Source organism: Zootoca vivipara, chromosome 3 (genome assembly GCF_965207765.1).
Source record: "Zootoca vivipara chromosome 3, rZooViv2.hap1.1, whole genome shotgun sequence".
NCBI classification, from domain to species: domain Eukaryota; kingdom Metazoa; phylum Chordata; class Lepidosauria; order Squamata; family Lacertidae; genus Zootoca; species Zootoca vivipara.
Window position 1 is genome coordinate 75,899,490 of NC_142586.1, and position 19,317 is coordinate 75,918,806.

Consider the following 19,317-nt stretch of genomic DNA (forward strand, 5'->3'; position numbering starts at 1 on the left):
CCCATTATGCCAGTGCATTTTAGATGAGCACCAATCATACTTTTTCCATTGTCTTGAATGTACATGTTTAAATTGTGTAAAATATATTAACTTGGGCCTGCCTTTAAAGAACTTCAGCTGATACTTAATTCAGCCATTAAGCTTTCTGACTAGAGTAATTTATTCAGAATAGGTCACTCCATTATTGTACAATCTTCTGTGGAATGGTTTTGTTGTCTTGCTTGCTTGTTTCTGGGTTCAGCTTGAAGTTGTAGTCACACCTTTACAGGAGGGTTGGACCAAATGATAATGTTGTTGTTGTTTAGTTGTTTAGTCGTGTCCGACTCTTAGGGAACCATTTAAACATATTCAAGGGTCTTCCAGGGTGTGTGTTAAACTTCCCAAAGTTCAAGGGGGAAAGTGGGTGTTTAGGTTGGGGAGTTTAGTACATACTATTTCCTTTCTAAGGTGGACAAAGGGCTGGCTTCTTTTCTTATAAAGAACAACAACTCGTGGCTTGGCATACTTTGCTTGTAAAGTCTAGCGTTGAAGACAGAATTTTTAAAGAGAAGCCAGGCCTCAGACCCACCTCACAGTGGAATCTGTTAGCAATACAATACCCGAAATACAGACAACATTTGCCACAATCTCAGAATGGCCATGAATTCCTTCCTCATTTTGGTTAAAAGTTCTGGCAAGGGTAGGGGAGAGGATTTTGTGCTGCCCTGTTAAAGCCCTAAAAATAGTTTAGGGCTAGGATACTTGTGACCATGCTTGAGTGCCTCATACTGAGACAGAAAGATGGGATATGTATGCTTTTAATAAACTAGCTAACAAATCTAGCAGAAATAGCTGAATTCAAGGTATTAAAATGATTGCATGAGTAAAGTATTGTATATTGGTTGTATTCAACATAGCACTAAGTCATGGTCCTGTCAGGACAAAGATTACTGCTAGCACAATAGGACTTTCCCACCCACCACCCACCCCTGCAGAACAGAATAAGTCTGTTCTAGGGGTCTTCCCAACCCTCCTGAGCAAATCTAGGGTGAGTTTGGGCACACAAGGGATGAAGAGAGCGGTGGAAATTCTGTTGTGTACTAGAGGTAATTTTTCTGCTGATGGGACATTTAATAGAATACCACCCAATTTCCTGTTCCATTTAAGCAGTATTTTCTGTTCCATTAAGCAGTATTTTCAAAGGTAGTGGAGGTCAACAATTTTTATTATTATTATCCTATACCATTTCTATACTGCTTGAAACATATTTCAAAGTGTTGTATAACTATTTTAAAAATACAAAATATGCAATTCGTATATAAACAGTTATAAACAGTTTGCTGTGCCAAAAGAAAAGCTGCAGTAGCTGCCCACAAATCCAAAATTCAGAATAGCCATACATATATTGCATAACCCTGCTGGATCAGACCAAAAGGGTACCTAGCCCAATATCCTATTCTCACAGTGGCCAACCCAGTGCGACAGGTGCAGGACTTGAGTGGGCCAACCCAGTGCCCACAAGCAGGACCTGAGTGTTGTTGCTGTTTATTGATATCCTGCCCTTCTCCCTGAAAGGGACTCAAAGCAGCAAACAGCTAAAAATAGAAACTAAGGTGTGTGTCACTGTGGCCAAATAAGCAATCTTTGCATTAGTGATTCCAAGCAACACATATTAAAATCAGTTTCCTGGAACATCAGATACAGTAGGTAACATAATTTTAGGGACACCAAAGCCCCGAGGCATTTATCTGCACTTTTGGAGAAGGGAAAAAATAAGCCAGAATATGTTGCACGTTGGTGCATACAGACTTTTTGCAGCCACTCCGCTCTTCCCTTCACATGAACAGTTTAACAATCCAGGATTCATCACAGCACCATAGCTTCTCATTATATGTGAACCTGGAAACCGTTTAATGGCTTCAAAACAAACCAGAAAATGATTTCAAGTTGGCTTAATATCCTGGCTTGTTTGGAATCATCAGCCTTATTTTATGGGCTCACATGTAATGGGAAGCTATGATTAAGTGCTCAATCCAGCTTGTTCATCTGCTTGCATCATCAAGAGAGGAGTGAAGCTGCTGCAAAGGGGATCTGTGCAGCTCCTGCATATCATTGCTTATTAAGATTGGCTTAGTGTTGCATGCAATTTCAACCACTTATAATAATCTTGAAACTGATCGTGTGCACACTGGCCGAAATGCAGATATCACATTCCTGTAGCAGGATTCTGCCTTTGTCTACATATACTTCTGAGGTTTATCACTGTTACCACCTTTGACCCCTCCCTAACTAGGACTCCCTTTGAGACCCACATGTGGTACAAGTGCTGTATGTACAGATCCAGTCACAGAAAATATGCTTGCAGTACCTTATGCACATCCAGGCCTGATCATTACTGTAACAGGACAATTGATGCTCATCATGTATCAATTAATAGTGGTAACGATGACAAACTAGAGTACCCATTAGCAACTATAGCTGGTGTGCCAACTGCAGCCGTAATGGGATATGGATGTCCTGACTATGGTGTTCCATGCATTAGCAACCTCTAAACTTAATTATTTCAATGCAACCTATGTGGGGCTACCCCTGAGCCTGATCCAGAACCTCCAGTTGGTGCAAAATGATGCAACTAGTCTGTTGATGGGGACAGACTATTGCCAACTCATGACTCTGGTGCTTAAAAGCATGCACTTCCTACCCATATGTTACCAAGCCAGGTTCAAGCTGTTGAACTACAGGCAGATGATTATGACTTTTAACATTTTAAGGCAACGTTTAGTGTTATGAATTTTTTAAATTGTTTTATAGGGAGGGGTTGTTTTTAGTAGACCCCTTGAAAGTGCAAATAATGAATTGGTGTAGAAATGTCTGAAATAACAATAATAATAACTTTGGTGATCACAAACAGTGCTGAACAAATGCTACTTTTAATGTAACTTAAAAGTCTATGGCCTTCCGTAATGTTACATCACATTGTTGACTCCGCTTAGTGAGTTGCACCTACTATAAAATCAAAAGCGCTTGTGCTTACTCTCTTACCCACATCCTTATATTGGTGAACTTTTGTTTTTCTTTACCTAGCCATAGTTTTCTGGACCATTTCCTAGTTATGATTTTGTCTTCTAAGTATAAAGTGGGACTTTCTCCTCAAGCTAAATAAATGTTTATGAGAGGAGAACTGTAGTGAAAGTTAAGGCTATGATTCTGTATATAGACACTTGTACTTGAAGTTCCATTGAAATCAGTAAGATTTAATGCTAGCATAATTATTCTAAATCGCATAATCATTTGCAATCTAAGGAGCCCTAACTGAAGCAGCATATTAATTCAACAAGGATGTTGCGTCCACATAGCTTTTTAAAACATCACCTTCATTTTAATAGTTTGGCAATATTAACTCTTCTGTGAGTGCTGTTTATACGATGGCTTATCACAATGACCTTACATTCTTCATCCACCCCAGTCCTGGATAACATTGCAAGAAAGGGATTTATAAATTGGCCACAGTTTGACAAACTGAACTTGTTGTATATAGATGGAAGCCTAATTAATGTCCATAGTCATTTGTTTCATCCTTCATAAGTAACTGCTTCCGTAGGAACACAACTGTTGTTGAACAATTGGCTCTTGCAGATCTAAGTGATTTCAATTCTTTGGAGAATATTATCTAACTTTTAAAAAAAAAACCAAACTATTTGCAAGGATGTACCCATAGCCAGAAACTGTGTCCGCAAGGAACTGCTTGGTTTTCATCCATTTGGAAACCTCACCCTGCAAATGCCTGAATAAAATTTTTGCATCCAGATCATACAGTTCTGTGTAGGTAGTTCACAGAAAGTAGTTCACGTGCACTTTTCTTTAAAGACTATTCTATGTGCGCTATGTGCGTGGCAAGCCAGTTCTCTGCAGAGATGCTGGACGTTGGGAGAAACCAAGTCTTACTTTTCCCCACCTCTTCTCTATTAGTATAGCAGTAACGCCCAACTTAGAACTACCCTGCTTGCGGGGATATGGGCTCGGCTGCCTGCCTACAATTACGTTATGCAGAGCACCCCCAATAGCCCATTTACCCTGATGTGCCCCAGTTCCCTGGCTGGGAAGGATGCACGCCCAAGGCCTAAGCCAAGGCCTTCCTACATTTAAAAGTTTAATAAAGTTGTGGCCTAATTTTAATTCCATAACATTGTCACAGTCTTTATTTCCTTTCCCACGTTCCCTGGGGGCTGGGGTTGTCGTGCCTGGTCTCACAAACTGAGATATGAAAACTAGGAGGTAAATGGTACCTTAAACCTAGGTTATGGCTGTAACAACGGAATGTCCAGGCATGCTTTTTTATAACACTACAAAGCTGAAAATGAACGAACTGCAGCTAAAACATTATGTTCATTTTTCACATGGTCTAGTCCTTCCCCTGCCCACCCCCCTAATATTCTTAAGAGGGTCTCTTCTCCAGTCTTCAGAGAGTAGCTGGAGGCAGGGAGGCTGAAAAGGGGCCTCCTTTCCTTCCACTCTGCAGTTTGAATCTGAAATCTTAGGCGCAGTACTGCGCCCAAAGCTCAGAAACCACTTGCAGTAATGAAATTCCCTGTCGCAAAATGTGCCTAGAACAATAGGAGCTTCAAACATTGTTAGGAAGGTTCTGCCTTTTTGTCGCTTTGCTATTGTTGCATGTGCATAAGTCAATGCCCACGGGTGCTGGATTTGCATCATGAATATCTCCTAAAGTTCAACAGTTTGAGTTTCTGTTCAGACCCTCTCTCTGTCCCAGTGAAAGGACTCCTGAAAAGCTCTTCCCTCTGCAGGTGCTTTATGTGAAACTGTAAGCATTTAGCAGCTCCCTGCTCTCTGCAACCATGTGGAGCTTATGCATGCTAGAGCTGACATAACCCAACAGTGGCTGTGCTGGCATTCATGAGCTTCCATGCACATTGAATGGTTCTATGAGTATTATGTAAGGAGCATAGCTCAGTCATACCTGGAATAGAAAGCATTTGAATGTTGCCGCTCATGAGTGGAAGCGCCACTAAAACTTTTCAGCAGTGCTCAGGTGGGGGCAGTAATGTCTAAAACATCCATGTTTGCATCCAAGTCCCACAGAGCTCTGGCTTTAGGCCTCACTGCTTTCTTTTCTGTGCTGCATCAGGCTTTTAAATACTCAGCTCTAAGGGTCCACCTTTCTTTATAAATCTATGAGCCTATTTTGTCACAAAATAAAAGGCTGTTAGTTCCATGAAATAATAAACTAAATGTAGTCAAAAAGTGGCATTTCAGGAAAGAAAGAAAATAGGCTCTCTCTCTCTCTCTTTTTGGTCACTTTAAACATCCCTTCGCTTGTCTTCAGCACTTTTTAAAACTGAGGATTCTGTGATTCTTTCTAATGAAAGAAATGTTTAATCTGTTGTTCTGTCTCCAGTTGGAGAATGTGTTATTTATTGTTTTTACATCTTACTGTGTATGTGAATCTAAACAATCTGATAAATTTTTCATCCAATGTCATACAAAGGGGTATTAAGCTATAGTAAATATATTAAACAGGGATTAGTTCTATAAAGCAACACATGTAATTGTATTTGTTCCACCCAGCCAGTTGAATCTTCTAATGATAAAAACAAAATGAAATGTTGCTTACAGTTTAAAGACTTTGATTTACAAAATAGAATATTAGGATTGATTGGGGGAATGAGTAGTGAGAGGAAATAGAAACTTATGCTAGGGGTGTTTTCATTTTTCTTAACATGGCTCTCGTTCTGACAGATATAGGCAGTATTAGTCGGTTATGTGGAAGTTATATTTAATATTGAATAATGAATGAACAGATGTTTGTCATGACATAAGATGGGAAGGTTCTGTTGTGAAGTGCAGCTACACACACTTTGCAGCTGAAAGTGCATCAGAAGAGGACAATGGGTAACAATAAAGAAAATTGAAATGAGAATGAGAATGTGCTTTTCCTAGCTTGGAAACCTAGTGCAACTGGCAGGAATGCTATTTTTAAATAAAGAATTTCTAAAGCCAGTGGTCATATATTCCAGACCCTCCAACATGTTACAGATGAAAATAGGAACATGCTTATAACACCCCCATTCCCATAGCAAGCAAGGAACACTTCTTAAGCTCCCATTACAAATGGCACAAAGCACCACTATGTCTGCTTTTTGCTGTATTTGTTTACACTGCAACAGCTTGTCCTGTGCTGCTTTAAAAACCATGTAGGTGTTTGTTCTTTTGTTAAAGATATGCTAGAAAAACAAAATGTCACACAATCTCATATCAGTCATTCAAAATGAGCTTCATCAGGCTCCACTGTGCACTACATGAAACCTTAAATGTTAGTATGAATTTACATACGGTATATGTGTTTGATAGTCTAGAGCAGGCATCCCCAAACTTCAGCCCTCCAGATGTTTTGGACTACAATTCCCACCATCCCTGACCACTGGTCCTGTTAGCTAGGAATTGTAGGCCAAAACATCTGGAGGGCCGAAGTTTGGGGATGCCTGGTCTAGAGCCATTTTCCCCCTTCCCCCACCCATGCAGAGATTTTATCATATACATGGGGAAGGGGACTGAACCCTGAAGAATGTCAAACCGGGAACTCACGCTCACAAAATTTAGAGATCCCAACAAATCAAAAATAGGGACAGTATAGTAGCCTATAGTACCTGGGGCAGGGACCAGAATACTGTACCAGAACTGTCCTGGCTTGTTGGAGACAGATGATTGCATTTCTAAGTTTATTACTGTAGCGTTTTAGGTCTTTCAGACTACAGAAATTCAGGTCATGAATGTTGACAGGCACCTAAATGTGTCAGTGAACATTCATTTGTGTGAGCAGAAGCTCCTGCTTATATGTTGGATGGCTTCTTTTCCCCCATACCGGGTGAAAGTACTAGATTCTGAAAATTGAGGAATTATATAATTTGTTTTGGAAATTTACGTTTGTTATAATTCACCCCATTCCAGATATTAGCTGTAAGGGGGGGGGGTGTACAGAAGTTGGACTATGCTGCTGACACTATACCTGTCTTCATGTCCCTGACCCAACCATGCCCCCACATAGATGCCTGAAAAGGAATTCCTCCACGTCAGCAGCGATTCACATGTTGGGACTCCATACAATCAAAGCACTAGCTTTGTGAAAAGTAGGCCTTTAAAAAGTAGGAAGAGGGAAAGTATGGCTGTCTCTTAAACCTTCATGAAGAGACCAGGAGGCTGCCATCTTACTATACGATTTCTACTCCCCCTCTCCCCAAACTTTGGAAGCAACTGTAACAGGGTTCCTGTTTAATCAGGGTTCCTGTTTATATAAATTTAATAAATAAGGAGGATGAGGAGGATCAGAAATCAACATTTAGGTTTCTTCTCTAATGACTCCCAGAGGGCATTCCAAGACCTATGGGTTAACGCCTTCCTCTGGCCAGCAGCCAAGGCCAAATCATGATGCTGAAGGGCCTTCAGCCATCTCAGACTGTCCCTGCCAATAAATAATAATAGTGAGAGAGAAAGACAAAGAGTTCTGTGGGGCTAACATTCAGGGCCTTGGAGTGCCCTGTGAGACAAGAGAAGAGGAATTTCCAGCAACAAGCTTCCTTTTTTTTCCAAATAGTTTAAACCCTGATCAGAGTTTTCAGTGTTCAACTTGGGCCAAAGCTTTTCTTAAACTTTAGGAGGAAATTTGTTTCGAAAAGGGTGGAAGAGGGAACACATGTTTCACAGATGGCACCTGATCATTAAAACTGCAGATAGGAGAGGACAGTGTTCACCCCTGGAGACATGGCACCGTTGTGATGCCACTGACTGTTCCACTGTCAAACAGCTCTTACTGTCTGAAAGTTTTTTCTGATGTTTAGGTAGTGTCTCTTCAAAGCTTTTGAAAGCTCCAGCTCCAGCTATGTGCTCTCTGTTATTTTTAGGCCTATATTTTAGTTGCATTTATACCGTAGGAATACTAAAATTCTGTTATTTGAGAATTACACTCTTTTCTCCTAGAAGAAAAGTTCTAATTTATAGAGGTAAAAGCACCAGGTCCAAAATCAAAATAAACCAGTCCATGACACCTTGCATAATCACTGAAAGAAAAATGCCTTTAGTACTATAACATTCATTCTTGGCACCATTTCATTCTTGGCACCATTTCTAATCTGCATGGGAAGTCACATGGCATTTCTATTGCATTTTCTTCTGTTACCACTATGGGATTAACATCTGGGAGAAGAGCTGCCATAGCTAAGTAATACCTACTTGGCCTAGTTTTACAATCTTAAAAAGAGACATTACATTTGTCATTTAGTAATTACTATTGTACTGTTGAGTTGAAAACCTCTGGCTCATTTTACTAGTGTCAACTAGTAATTTGGCCAGTTGTAATGAGTAACAACTTTGAGACATTGTTAATATCAGCAATTAAATTTGTTCCAGAAAGTAGAACTTTTGCAAAACAAATTCTGCATGAGGTAGATACTATTTTGCGGGAAGGGGGTTTTCTTTTTTCTTTTTCTTTTGCTCCAAGTATTTAATTATCTGACATCTGTATTGCATTGCCTTTCATTAAATATCTGACTCTTTTTGCTTGTGTTATCTATACAGGAACAAATTTGGCATGTCACTGTTTACTGATCAACAATACAGGCCACTCAACAGTTAGGAACTTGGTCATAGACTTTAGCATGCTGATAGTATCGTTAGCTTCCTTTATATTTTTAAATGTTGTTTTTAAAGTGCAGTTCCAAATTCTAAACTAAAAAAAGGGGAGATTTCTATTGTGTCTGAAATTGTTTGATCTCTTAGAGATTTGATTAGCAAACTTTTGTAGTTTCTCTGCTTAATGGCGTCACTAGTCTGTACCCTGTAGGCTTACATGGCTGCAGTTAATGGGTTTATTTTATTTCTAATTGTGGGAACTGCTTTAGGCCTTTATGCTAATATTCATATTTTGTGAATTAGCCATGTATTGTTGCAGCCACCGTGCTGGAGGGAATATGATACTATTGAATTCATTCAGCATTTACTATATTTTTATTTTGGTGAACATTTAACTTTATATGTGCTGGTGACCAAATAAAGGCAATTGCACAAGTTCCCTATTCATTAGATTTATGGACCTTGGTGGGCACCAAACTAGAAATAAACATACAGGTTTTTAAAAAATTGATCCCCAACTATCATTACACCATCACATCTGGATGAATACCAGGGCTGGCCCTACCATTAGACAGAGTGAGTCATCCCAGGCAGCTAATTTGGTGTATCATGAAAGGGCACAATATGTTAGCTATTCAATGTGTTGCTATTGTATCTTTATTGTCATAAAGGTATTGTCATAAAGGCATTTGTGGGATCTTTTTGTCTCAAGTACCAAAATAACTCGGTCTTGAGTACTATGCACTTTAACTTGGGGGTCGGGGATACTATTTGCTTTTCCTGCGTAGGTGTTGGACAGATGCAGCTGTGACAGATACATAAAAGGAAGAGACTCGCCTGGCTTGCACTTCATTCCAAACCAGGGAGTGGAAATCTCTTTTAGCCTGAGGCCCACACTCTGCCTTGGGGAACCTTTCAAGGGCAGCATGCCAGTGGTGGGCAGGGCCAGAGGCAAAAAGTGGGTGGAACAATGGATGTTGATGCTTACTTTTGTAAACCCAAAACCGGAGGTTTCTATGCACAGACACACACACACACACCTCTCTCTCTCTCTCCATCCTTCAGTCAGGAAAAAGCACTCATGAAGGGTGTGAAGCGGGGATGGTGAGAGATGTGGCCTAGGAAGAGGGGGCTGACATGAGGAGGCGTCACAGTCGAGGGAGAGTCCTGAGGATTAGATAAAGAGGACCACATTTTGCCACCAAACCTGAGGCTTCCTATCCCTGGTTCATTTTTCTTCTATTCCTGTTGCCACTGTATTGCCAGACACAACTCTATGGTTTGGGCTTTGTTGAAGAGATACCAGCCATGAGCCCAGATTTGGATGTGACACATGGCAGGAGCAGGGAGGGGACAAAGTGCCTGGGATTTTCACCCTATGTATTTGCACACTGCATATTCACCTTTAAACCATAGCTAAGCTTAACTATGGTTTATATAATGACGCAACAGCAGAGTGTCTTATCTTTGCTTGTCAAGTAATAATTATATTGCTATTCTAAGAGGAAGCCTTGTTGTATATCAGATTTTTGGTCATTCTATCCCAGTTTTCTTCTGACAATAGTATTTGGTTAGTACATGTGTGTGCTTTTATCTTGTTTTTGTAGACTGAATGGGCCCAGATAGATCTGCCAAGGACTTCTCCCACTTCCACTTGCATGTTTCTGACATATCTGTTTTAATATATTCTCTTTACCTGTGCCTGTTTCTTCAAGTACCACAAGGCACCCCAGTTTTCAAGCTCCGCAGAAACTCTCAGACCCCTTCATCACATGGAGCAGCATATCACGGTTGTTGGCTTCACTTCGCAGCTTGTGCTCCTGCATACATGCATTTACGTAGATGTAAAATACTAAACTCAGTCAAACTGCCAATCAATGACTTGGCTCTCAAATGCTGGTGTGATTGTTTCTCATTGCCTGCAGGTTCCTGCGTAGGATGTACCCCCCCCCCCCAGCATGCAGGAATTTTTGAAATCAAATGGTAGCATCTCTAGGATGACACATGCATCCACACCCACACAATTAAGTCTTCTGTGGATATCATAAGCATTATAATAGACACCAGACACAGCATAACATTCACTCACTTAACACAGCTTTTGAACTCTTAATGGAAAAAGTCATTGTTACGCTGCTGCTTACAACTCCTTTTGGTACTTGTTTAGTCATGGTTGGCTGCACCATTTAAATGTTAGAAATGTCTTGTCTGTGAATTCATTTCCTGTAAGTGGGTGATCTCCTGTGTTGGTCAGCATCTTCTACCTCCTAGACAAAGATTTTGTGCAACATATTCACAATTCATTATCTAAAGGCAATTCACAAAAAAGCACTTACCCAACAAATGAGATTATAATTTAGCATTTCTCTAATGATGTTGGCATTAAGGGGGTTTCCAACTACCCGATCTCAGTATCTCTTAACAGTTGCCTGCTCTCTCTTTTTTCTTCTTCTTCCAGAAAGCATTTTATGAATATGGTGTTGTGAATAGTCCCATGCAACTATAGCATTGAATTGAGAAGTATGTCACTTTCAACAAATAGACACGTTACTAAAGATTTTAAAATCCCAACAAACAATCCCGTTATTTTTCTAAGTACTTGAAAGAAAATGTTTTGAGGTGAAATCTAGAGGCAAAATTGAATGTTAATATTTGCAAAAGTGTGATTCTCCAGCATTTTTGCTGAGGAACAAACCTTGGCTTCCCAGTTGTGGTTTGTTTAGGACAGGGCTGGGAAACTGGATCATCTAAGTCTGCAGGCCAAATCTTGATGCCTGGCAGGCTAAACTAGGCCTGTGGACTGGAGGTTCCCCACTCCTAGTGTGGGAGAAATAAACCACAAGCACTGGTTTTAATATAATGCTAAATCAGCCATTCTGTGGTTGGTTTCCCCCTCAAGGGTAGAGGAGCAAAGCTGGAATTGCTTCAGCTGTGTGCAGCAATATGCACTTCATTCGCAGATTAATTTACCTGACTTTGGTTTATGGTCAGCATTTTGTCTGACCAAGGGGCACCAACATTGTGCCGCTTGGAAGCTGAGAATTTACTGACTGTTGAACAGTAAATTTCAGGGGGACTCAAGTCATGGATGTAATAATAATAATAATAATAATAATAATAATAATAATAATAATAATAATTTATTTATACCCCACCCATCTGGCTGGGTTTCCCCAGCCACTCTGGGCGGCTTACAACAGAAAAATGAAATAAAATAATCTATTAAACATTAAAAGCCTCCCTAAACAGGGCTGCCTTCAGATGTCTTCTAAAAATCTGTGCTCTTTTTCTTTCTTTCTAAGTATAAATACCAGCCTTGGGGAGCTTGAGCAGTATCAGATCTTCAGGGAGTAGCGAGGGAAAGTCTTAACTCCTGCCCTCTGCCACAGTCCTGGTGAACAGAGCTGGCCCATCAATGAGGTGGGGTGAAGTACCCGCCTCAGGTGACAGAAGCACAAGAGGCCACACCCTGCCACTTACACCACTGCCGGAACGCTCCCCTCTCTCTGGCAAGAGGGAAGCATTTTGTAGTGCCGCTGCTCGTCTTCCCTGCCACTCTGAGGCAGAGAAGATGAGTGGCAGTGCCTTGAAGAGCGTCCTGGTTCTTGCCAATTTCTGTGAGTGGGGAGGATTCTGGTGGCAGCAGAAGTTTGGGGGAGGCACAATGGGTGGGGAGTGGGGAGTGGCACATTCCTGTTTCGCCTCAGGTGGTGACATGGTACAGGCTGCCCCTGCTGATGAAAATCTTCCTGTCCTAAAGCTGCTGTTTTCATTAGGTAAGATCTTCATTGGCACCAATGAAGACTTCCTTCTCAATGTAAGGGGAGGGGAAATGATTTTTCTCAGGTTGACAGTGGGGGGTAGAACAGTTTAAACTCTCCCTCTACACTCTCAGCAATCCAGCACCTGAGATGGATCCACTTCAGCTGCTGTTTTTTAAAAAAATGTTAAAAATAAATTAAAACCTGTGTATTTATTGCATTCATACTAGTTTGGCCCTTAGGGTAAAACTGTGAGTGTTTGTGACTGGATCATCTCCATATTTTTAAAAGGCAGACATAGCCACAGAAACCTCAGTGTGGATTCCTGGGTGGAATCAACACACATATAAAAACTATTTTGAAAATGCTCACCATCTAGTGTCACATTATATATTGCACTTAAAACACACTTAAAATGTTTTATTTGCAGTCCTATACAGTAATTGAAGGGGACCCAGGTGGCACTGTGGGTTAAACCACTGAGCCTAGGGCTTGCCGATCAGAAGGTCAGCGGTTCGAATTCCTGTGACGGGGTGAGCTCCCGTTGCTCGGTCCCAGCTCCTGCCAACCTAGCAGTTCGAAAGCACGTTAAAATGCAATTAGATAATTAGGAACCGCTACAGCAGGAAGTTAAACGACGTTTCCGTGTGCTGCTCTGATTCTCCAGAAGCGGCTTTGTCACGCTGGCCACATGACCTGGAAGCTATATGCCGGCTCCCTTGGCCAATAATGCAAGATGAGCGCGCAACCCCAGAGTCGGTCACGACTGGACCTAATGGTCAGGGGTCCCTTTACCTTTACTTTACAGTAGTTGAAATAGCTTCTCCACCTTGCACCCTGCTCAAAGTTACTAGCAAAAGAAAAGGATTAAATTCTTTATGTGTACAATACTGATCTGCATCCCCACATCCATTCCCATGGCTGCATATACCTTAAAAGAAAAGACCCAGGAAATCCAATCATGAATCTCCCACTGCCAATTCAGCCTTTAGGCCTGACTTCACATTCCCTTGTGTCAGCTTTTTCTCTTAGCCAGCATATTATTAATGTGCATATATTCTTTTTTAGACTCTGTACTTCAAGTTACACAAAATAGTTTTATATACACCTACCTCTTATGCCTGACAAAGCAGAGTTCTGTCACATTGATTTCAACCACATGCTTAAATCTTCCCAAAGAAGACTTGTTGGATCTAACATTTCTTAATTTTGATGGTTAAAATGTGTCCAAAGAGTCTTTCTGATACCTACTGGATAGATTAAGGTCTGCGGCATTGGATTATGGTGTGTATTTTTTAATAAATGTGAGTTAAATAACTTTAAAGCTACCTTTCTTTTTTTAAATTACACTTTTTAATCTAAAAATAGGAAAAGGAAGTGTTAAACTGGAATATATGTTGCTAATTCTTATCCTGCCAAGATCAAAGAAACTTTCTTCTGCAGTGTGATTATTCTTGCTTTTTAAAATGTTGCATTGGTTTCTTTGTTTTTCCTTGAATTGATCATAGAGCATCCCAATATGTGCGTGGTTATTTTGCTTTTTTTATATACTGTTGAATAATGCAACTATAGAAATATTCCCACAGCTTTATCTTACATCTAATCTGGAAATAGTTGTGTGGTTTTGGAAGCAAAATCAAATATATTTGACAGCCTATTTGACAAAGGCTCTAACATGGATGAAAATATGAAGCTAAAAGTGCACATGCTTCTGGGTTGGCGGGGTGGGGCAAGATTCCTCCTTGCAAAGGCTGAAAAGGTGTGAGGAATACAGTGGACCCTCTAGTTACAGGTAGGTAGCCGTGTTGGTCTAAGTCGAAGCAAAATAAAAAAATTCCTTCAGTAGCACCTTAAAGACCAACTAAGTTTTTATTTTGGTATGAGCTTTCGTGTGCATGCACACTTCTTCAGATACACTTGAACCAGAAGAGCCAGACCCTTATGTATATACAGAGGGTGGGGGGGTGGGAATGGGTGATGGGCTGGTAGGAGTGGTAAACCTGTTGATGGCTGTTAACGACTGCTGATGACTGCAGTTGATCCTGTGGGGAAAATGCAAGGGCTGAGGCGCTAAAGAAAGCTTGATCATGCATAATGAGATAAGAATCCTATGTCTTTGTTCATCCCAGGTGGCTCCATGGTTTTAAGCTTGGTAATGAGTTCCAATTCAGCAACTCTGCATACGTAACTTTCAACTTTCAACTTTCAAATTTCAACTACGAACATGGCAAACCTGGAAGTGTATACTTCCTGGTTTCATTGCGTGTGCATGCGCAGAAGCGCCGCCTCTGCCTACGGACTTTTTGGGTTGAGGGCGGACCCCTGGAACAAATTTAATTTGTATCCGAAGGATCCACTGTACTTTGAATTTAATCATTTACAGTAATTTTATCAAACAGTTTGGATCTCTTTAACAAGTAAAATATAGTTTGTGGGTACTGGGTTTATGATTTATGGCATGAAATAACAACTTGCTGGGAAGTAACCACATTTTCTTTTCTTTGGCAGGTTGTCAAGTTATTAAGCAACAAAAGATCGCAAGCAGTTGGGATATTAATGTCCAGTCTTCATTTAGACATGAAAGATATACAGCACGGTAAATGAAACAAAGTTTTATTACATAGATTTTATTCCATGAAGTGGCTTTATCTTTTCCTATTGAAAATCCTGGCCAGCGTTCTTTGTGAATGATACCTCTGCTGTCTGTCAGTAAAAATATGGAGAACTGACTGAATACTGTTTCAGCCCACACCCTGAAATTGAAATCTAAGGTCTCATATGTTTCCTATGTGGACCTCAATGAACTGAATGAAAGCTTAGGCTATGCAGAGGTTTCTAGAATGCTGAATACTCTTCTCTCCTGCCTGTTTAGAAAAAAAGCGTTGATTCCAGTTTACAAGAAACTGCAGTTTAAACACTTGGTGTCTTATAGTTAGAGCACTTTTCTTTTTTAAAACTCAAATTCTCATTTTCCTTATAAAGTACATTGTGTTTTGCAATAATACTTTCTGAAGACTTACTGGTAGCACAACCTTGAAAGTTTTATATCAAGAGACATCTTTTGGGGTGGCTGTAATTCCTCCTTCCCTATTTACATTAAAGGATGGCTTTGGAAAAAGGTGAAAAGTGGAGCTATATTTATACTTGCAGTGTTCTTCATGCCTCCTAAGTCCTTATAATAGATTTAAAGCAGATGGAATGGAGCTGTATAGTGCCAGCTTACCTATTAAATAAATATGGTTTCAAGTATATTGCAGACTTCATAAATCATGAAAACATCTTTCTGACTTTTCTAGCCTACCTGTTTTAATTGTGAATTCCATTTTCTCTATTTTGTGGAATAAATTATGCACAGGACAAATGTTGGTGTGCACCATCAATTTCTGAGTAACTTTTAATCACAACTTAAGCTTTTGCTAAGTTATTTTCATGGTTACTGAACTTCCTCAAGCTGAAGCATTTAGGCTGGTAGTCACAGATTGAGGCGCCAGTACTGGCGCCAAGAAGTACTTGGTATTTCTAAAGCTGGCAGATGTAGTTCAGTTAAGTCATAGAATGAAATCTGAAAACAATGATATGGTCCTTTCCTTCAGTCAAATATTCAGCTTGGTTTGAGTTAATAATGAGAACCTTATGAACAAAGGAGTCCGCCTAACATCTGGGTCTGTGGTAAAGCCAACACAAGTTGATTGAAAATTTGCTTGCTTAACATGCAACGCTAACAATAATATGGCATGAATGTCAGTCGCTGAAGGGGTCAAGGAATACTGTGCTTAACCTTTTATCCTATTAGGATTAAGTGCATGTAATTGTTCTATCCTACAAAGTCCCTTGCAGTATTTTTATATTTCCCCTCATTTGTGCTCCATACTCAGTTCGTATTCTTGAAGTGTGTGTATTTATGAGGAGCTAACATTTTTTTGAAACTGTTAGACATAATTCTGCAGTGATACAAGGAGTTTGATGAGCCACAATACCCTGTTTCTCATATTTTAAGACATACGCATAAAATAAGCCATAGCAGGATTTTTAAGCATTCAAGGAATATAAGCCATACCCCGAAAATAAGACATAGTGATAGGCGCAGCAGCAATGCCGGCCACGGCAGGAGGAGGAGGGAAAAAATAAGACATCCCTTGAAAATAAGCCATAGTGTGTTTTTTTTTGAGGAAAAAATAAATATAAGACGTGTCTTATAATATGAGAAACACGGTAGACTAAGAGTGAGCAGAGTTGGTGATGAATATTGAAAGGTGTGCAGATAGTGGACTGGAAACTGAATGCCCAGCAGACATGCCTACCTTTCTATGTATCTTTGCACAGTCTAAATCAGCTTGAATCCATTGTTCCGTGTCCGCTTCTCTGGAGCAGCAGAAAACAACCTTTCTCCCTCCTCTATATGATATCCTTTTATAGATTTGAACATGGCTATCATATCACCCCTTAGCCTTCTCTTCTCCAGGCTAAACATACCCAGCTCCCTAAACCATTCCTCATAAGGCATCGTTTCCAGACCTTTGACCATTTTGGTTGCCCTCTTCTGGACACATTCCAGCTTGTCAGTATCCTTCTTGAACTGTGGTGCCCAGAACTGGACACAGTACTCCAGGTGAGGTCTGACTAGAGCAGAATAAAGGTAAAGGGACCCCTGACCATTAGGTCCAGTCGTGACCGACTCTGGGGTTGCGCGCTCATCTCGCATTATTGGCCGAGGGAGCCGGCGTATAGCTTCCAGGTCATGTGGCCAGCATGACAAAGCCGCTTCTGGAAAACCAGAGCAGCACACAGAAACGCTGTTTACCTTCCCGCTGTAGCGGTTCCTATTTATCTACTTGCATTTTGACGTGCTTTCGAACTGCTAGGTTGGCAGGAGCTGGGACCGAGCAACGGGAGCTCACCCCGTCACAGGGAGCAGAATACAGTGGTACTATTACTTCCGTTGATCTAGATGCTATACTCCTATTGATGCAGCCCAGAATTGCATTGGCTTTTTTAGCTGCTGCATCACACTGTTGACTCAGTGTTGTTGTTGTTTAGTCGTGTTCGACACTTCGTGACCCCATGGACCAGAGCACGCCAGGCACTCCTGTCTTCCACTGCCTCCCGCAGTTTGGTCAGACTCATGTTAGTAGCTTTGAGAACACTATCCAACCATCTCGTCCTCTGTCGTCCCCTTCTCCTAGTGCCCTCAATCTTTCCCAACATCAGGGTCTTTTCCAGGGAGTCTTCTCTTTTCATGATGTGGCCAAAGTATTGGAGACTCAACTTCAGGATCTGTCCTTCCAGTGAGCACTCAGGGCTGATTTCCTTCAGAATGGATAGGTTTGATCTTCTTGCAGTCCATGGGACTCTCAATAGTCTTCTCCAGCACCATAATTCAGAATCATCCATTCTTCGGCGATCAGCCTTCTTTATGGTCCACCTCTCACTTCCATATATCGCTACTGGGAAAACCATAGCTTTGAATTCATAGAGTTGGCTAAAATGACAGCAGCCATTAGACTTCAGTCAAATCAAAAACTTAAGAAGGAATGAAACCGCTTAGAAGAATATATGATAAGACATTGTTCCAAAACAAATTTATTGATATGCATGGACTAAGTTCGTAAAAGAGTGGAAAAATTATTGTAAGATTGTTCTGAGGGCCAACGTAACCAATATATATAACACAATGACAAGTTCAAGATATATCAATCGATCTTGTGCTGTTGTGGAGGGAAGTCACAATAATAGAATGAGATAGATACAGAATGGAAAACGGGAATTTTATTAATGTAATAATTTACACTGTATATTCTGTATACATTAGAACATATATTCTATATTATAATAATTAAACGAAATAAAGATTGAGAAAAGATCCCCATCCAGAGCTAATTAACATCATTCACCAGGGGAAGTGAGCACTCAAAAGATCACCTTGGATTAATTCTGAAATTACCTGAGTTCCTCTGACCAAAATTAGAAGAACCAAGTCTATCTGAAGATTCCGGCGGGGGGGGGGGCAGGATACTCATATCTTCCTACTCCAGTTCAGAGGAATGACATGAATGGAATTAATTATGTGACTTTGCTAGTAAAGAATCTGTTTGTTTATATGGTGGTGGGGAGAATAGTTTCATTTGGAAACCCCAGGGCAGCACTTCAAATATTGCTACAATATTGGGAGGACAGAAATAAGCAAATATGAGGTGGCTGGAATTTCTTGCGATGATCACTTCTAAGATCACTTTGTGGATGGGAAGCAGCAGCAGAGACAAGTTGGGGTGTTTTGCCACAATGGCCAGGGTATCAGCTGTCACTAAGGGAGGGGCTCATTTCTTTTCTTTTAATATATTTTTAATTAATTTTCCATTTTAAACAATCCAATAAAACCATGTTAACAATTCCAAATTACAAAAAAAAAAAAAAATTAAAAAGCAATGCCGAATTATACATGATTTGGTGACTTCCTTTGTTCTGGGGTTCAAGGAATAATAATCTAAGTCCTGCAGTAGTTCTTAATTAATCCTTAGACAGTAATTCGGATCTTGATCCTTCAGGTTCACAGTCACTGGCTTTTATGACTTACAATCGCATTTGTATATTCCAACGATTTATTTTGCAAGGGGATTAATCCAGTGTCGTTCTGCATGGAATATTTTTTCTCCCTCCCTGTTGTCTTCCTATTGTGTTCCAACATCAGCGCTTTCCTTTGCTTCCGGTTTCTTACTGCGACATAGATATGGCGTCTTGCCATCAGGGAGGGGCTCACTCCTGGCTGCCTGCTTGCCTTCTCTTCATCATCTAGATCAGCACCTCCTAGGCCACTGGACCCCTCCCCATGATCTAGTTCTGCACTATTGCCCCATTTCTCCACCCCTATGACCAGCCCTGCTAATACGTCTCCCCAGGGCTCATGGCAGTACTGATCATAATGAATTAATTATTTTAG

General features: G+C 40.5%; 1 protein-coding gene across 1 annotated transcript in view; it reads left to right on the forward strand.

Annotated features, from left to right (window-relative positions):
• FMN2 (formin 2) overlaps positions 1-19,317 on the forward strand; it is a 170,877-nt gene that overhangs the window by 72,529 nt on the left and 79,031 nt on the right. The window contains exon 8 of the mRNA XM_035108373.3: positions 14,892-14,979. Within this exon, the coding sequence (XP_034964264.2) occupies positions 14,892-14,979 (88 nt within the window). The remainder of the gene's footprint in view (positions 1-14,891; positions 14,980-19,317) is intronic.